This window comes from Aedes aegypti, chromosome 3 (genome assembly GCF_002204515.2).
Source record: "Aedes aegypti strain LVP_AGWG chromosome 3, AaegL5.0 Primary Assembly, whole genome shotgun sequence".
NCBI classification, from domain to species: domain Eukaryota; kingdom Metazoa; phylum Arthropoda; class Insecta; order Diptera; family Culicidae; genus Aedes; species Aedes aegypti.
The window spans coordinates 368,655,763-368,660,063 of record NC_035109.1 but is presented as its reverse complement, the minus strand read 5'-3'; the positions used below and the strand labels follow the sequence as shown (position 1 = coordinate 368,660,063).

The window sequence follows — 4,301 nt, the reverse complement described above, 5'->3', positions numbered from 1 at the left end:
TTCAGCAAGACCAAGCTGAGGGTCGTGGGTTCGAATCCCACCGGTCGACTATCTTTTCGGGTTGGAAATTTTCTCGACTTCCCAGGGCATAAAGTACCATCGTACCTGCCACACGATATACACATGCAAAAATGGCCATTGGCATAGTAAGCTCTCAGTTAAAAACTATGGAAGTGCTCATTAGAACACTAAGCTGAGAAGTAGGCTCTGTCTTAGTGGGGACGTAACGCCAGAAAGAAGAAGAAGGTACATTTTCTTCAAGAGAAGAGGTGTTACGAGATGTTCGGCGTTAATAAACATCAAGCATTTTGGTTTACCCATTCCCGTCTGTGGCTTGCCGGATGGAGGGCTTGTTCAAAAATAACGTCCAACATTTGTGGAACGAAAATTTATGTATTGGGGGTAGATTATATATTTTTGTTTGTTCTAATGATACGACCAATTAAGTAAATATTGAAATATCGTCTATCGTTTTTAGGATTTCAAGAATTCCCCAGCATTCCCATCTGTGATACATGTACTGTAATACTGTACTGAAAATGACACATCATGTATGGCAAAATTGTTTCCACATCTATTTCAACTCCACAAAATTGATAGCAATGTAATAATCATAAAATAATATGTTTATAGATACACATTTATGACAATTTTTCTCCCACCGTTATATCTCGGCTGTCATTTTTCGATTCATATCATTCATAAGAGAACCATCCATTTGAAGCAATCAGCGAACTTGCTGAATTCAGTCTGTTATTCGGATAATCAAACAAAATCTAAGAAAAGTCTTTCGGGGAAATAGTACATTCGCGGAAACAGTTCATTAGGGGAAATGGTTTTCGGGGATTTATGATCGCAGAAACTCTGGAGAAGTCGTACGAAGTGCTTATAGAGTCTTTTTGATAGGTTATAGTCTTTCCGTGCATTCCATACGAGTGAATTGGTTCGTACAGAATAACCTATAACAGAAGTTATACCAATTAAAATGTGGACAGGGATAGATTTGATGTACAATTTTTCCCTTACAACGATCTAGCGGGACACCGTGCCAACATTACCATTGCTCTGTACGACGCTCATCAAGTAGGCGGTGGAATTTTGGGATCCACATCGTGGCCTACTGACCCTTTGCTCAGTAAAAATACCATACATTGAGACCACCCGAGCCTCGTGGAGAACAAAATACCCGAGTGTAAAATGTATAATTAAGCCGAAGTTGCAGTCATACGTTTTGTTCAAATGTTGCCAATTTACCTCAGCTCGGCAGTTTGCTGGTGCGGTTTGGAGAGCGTAGGTTACAAATGACGAATTGCGGTGGAGGACGTTTAGGGCGCAAGGGGTTTTGGTTGAGAAAGCCATTGTTGTCTCAGCGGTAGAATGGTGGTTAAATGGGCGGAAAAGCGATTGCTTGCCATGTATCGCGTGTGCCACCACACAGAATAGAAGACAACCTTTACAGTTCGGTGCCGACGCCTGCCCTCAGTTGGTACATATAATTCGACCGCCAATCTCTATCCATGCGATCAAGCGGAAGGTGTCGAAATGGATTTGAAGAAATGATCGCAATAATTGTGGTACATGAGGTAACACAATAGATCTAAACGGAAAATCTGAAGAATGGAAATTTCAACTATACCCCAGTGATCGAGACAAATTAAAAATTAGGGGCTCAGATAGCCATAGCGGTAAACGCGCTGCTATTCAGCAAGACCAAGCCGAGGGTCGTGGGTTCGAATTCCATCGGTCGAGGATCTTTTCGTAAAGGAATTTTCTTGATTTCCCAGGGCATTGAGTATCTTCGTATCTGCCACACGATATACGAATCCAAAAATGGTTGATTGACAAAGGAAGCTCTCAGTTAAGAGATGTGGTTGTGCTCATAAGAACACTGAAGGCTGACTTACGCCGTTTTGTAGTTCCGATAATTAAACACAGTAAAAGAGGCACAATGATATCAATAGTTCCGCTCTTAAATTTGCAAAATATCAAAGAAACAGCCCTTGAACTTAACGTTGTATGTTTCGATGTGATTTAAAAAAAAGGATAAAATAAACATTTTCTCGTTCGACTCAGACTTGAATCTTCGGAGTGCAAGTCTTGTATTCTCCCTCGACACAAACTCGCATCTGTTGAAAGGACTAATAATAATGTCAATAAGTTTCTACAACGACCTGTCAAATATTGTTTCCAAAGAAAAGAAAAGAAATGATGTTTATTGTCTTCAAAGGAATATAACATTAATCTACAGTACACTATAACCTACGAATTCCTCAGCCGCAGTTCAACATGCATTCCCTCGTCCGTCCCGACGTTGTTCATACCTTTGCGCAGCTTAAGCGGAATTCGCGTATTCGTACTCCGGTGAAACGAAAATTTACGTAGCATGTGGTACATGACTGCCTTCAGTTCCATCAGAGCAAACCGTGACCCGATGCAGTTCCTCGGTCCAATACCAAACGGAAGGTACGTTCCCATTTTAATATTACCCTTGTTCTGATCGTTGAACCGTTCCGGGTCAAACCGATCGGGATTGGGATAGTACTGCGGATCGTGATGAAGACCATGAATCGGAAACCATACGCAGGTTCCTTTATCGATGGTGAACCGCAAACCTTGACCATCGTCTAGAGTGTAGTCTCGTACGCAAATCCGGTCGCCAATTGGAGACAGCGGCCACTTCCGCATGGTTTCCGATACGACCATGTCCATGTACTTCATACTCTGGAGCGCGTCGTATGTCAGAAGCTTATCACCCAGCTGTTTGTAGGTCTGCTCAACTTCTTCGTAGAGCTTCTGCTGAATTTCCGGATTCAGGATCAGTTCGTAGATCATAAACATGGAAGTCGTTGATACGGATTCGAATCCTGCGATGAAGAAAATCAGGCACTGCGCGATCATGTCAATTTCCGATATGGCCTTCGTTACCTGTGCTTTTCCAACGTCCGACTCCTGAACGGTGGCGAAGCCTTCCTGTACTTCCTCTCGTTCTTCTTCATACTTTAGCGTCCCCTTTCGAGCTTCTAGCAACAGATCTATCATATCATTTCGAACAATACCCTGACTTTCCCGTGTCCGTATGGTTTCCTTTATCAACTTGGTAAAATACACCGCCTGCTCCCGTGGTATCACGTCCATTCCGGATTTCTTCGCAAGGTTCGGAAACATCCTCATGAACAGCATCTTCGCTATCACCACTGGATTACCCATTTGAAGCATCCTCCTCCCATGATACATAAATTCATGATCGACGTCCTTGAAGCAATCCACATCGATTCCGAAAGCGCACGACGCGATCACATTGATTCCATACCGACTGAGCATATCTTTGATTTCAACCTCCATACGACCCGTGCTGCTCATCAGCGATTCGTAGTGCTTCAGCATCCGCTCGCTACAGTCCACCATCAGAGTAAACATAAGTCGCATCTTTCGTCCAGTGAAGGCTGGACTCAGCGTTGCTCGCATATTACGCCATCGCTGACCGTTCAGAGCAAATATAACTCGCTTGAAAAGGGCGTACGGATGTTCTTCCGATTCGGCAGATTCGCCGAAGAACGGCCGGTGGTCCATGAAGTGGTCGAAGTCCTTGACGGCGATCTGCTTGATCAACTCTGGATCGCGGATCACGAAGAACGGCGTCAACGTGTCGAACATCCCGAGGACTCTGTCAATTGATCAGACGTAATTAATGACGAATAAGATCGAAATACAAGGATACTCACTTGACGCCGGGAAACTTGTTGTAGACATATGAGACGAAATCGGCGAACGTAACCTGCTTCAACAGTAGTGGGCCGGTTGACCCCAACAGTGGCCGAGCTTTTAGTGACGGGATCGGCTTATCGTGAAAGTAGTCGTTGTTCTTCGTTATTAGACGGTACAGATAAACGAACACGGTTATCACCGTGGCTAAAAGTAGCAAATTTACTTCCATCTCGGTTGTCCGGTTGTGAGTGACTAAATTGGATACCGGTTCTGGATGGTCAAATACGCGAGATGATAATGTAGCGGAAATTGGGGCAAGTGTGCCACCCCTGATTTTTGTAAAAACTACAAAGTATATTTTTTATTTGAGCTTAACAATATGTTCCCTTATAGTCCATAATGCAATGGTCAAAATATGACGCAAATTGCTCTATTATTCACGTATTTACATCGACTTTTGTGAAAACCATAAAATTTCAGTGATTTTTTGTAAGATTTCGTTGTTTCTAAATAGCATGGTGAGAGGTAAATTAATAACGAATTTTTCAAACGTACTGTACATTGTGAAGCTATACAAATGTGTAAGTAATTGTGGC

General features: G+C 42.9%; 1 protein-coding gene across 1 annotated transcript; it reads right to left on the bottom strand.

Annotated features, from left to right (window-relative positions):
- Positions 1 to 2,194: 2,194 nt before the first annotated feature.
- On the bottom strand, positions 2,195 to 3,974 carry LOC5564760 (cytochrome P450 9e2). The gene is made up of 2 exons (XM_001649043.2): positions 3,723 to 3,974; positions 2,195 to 3,664 (listed from the first exon to the last, which is right to left on the bottom strand). The coding sequence occupies exons 1-2, from the start codon at positions 3,932 to 3,934 to the stop codon at positions 2,260 to 2,262; spliced, it is 1,617 nt and encodes a 538-aa protein (XP_001649093.1). The 5' UTR covers positions 3,935 to 3,974; the 3' UTR covers positions 2,195 to 2,259.
- Between the last annotated feature and the right edge of the window lie 327 nt (positions 3,975 to 4,301).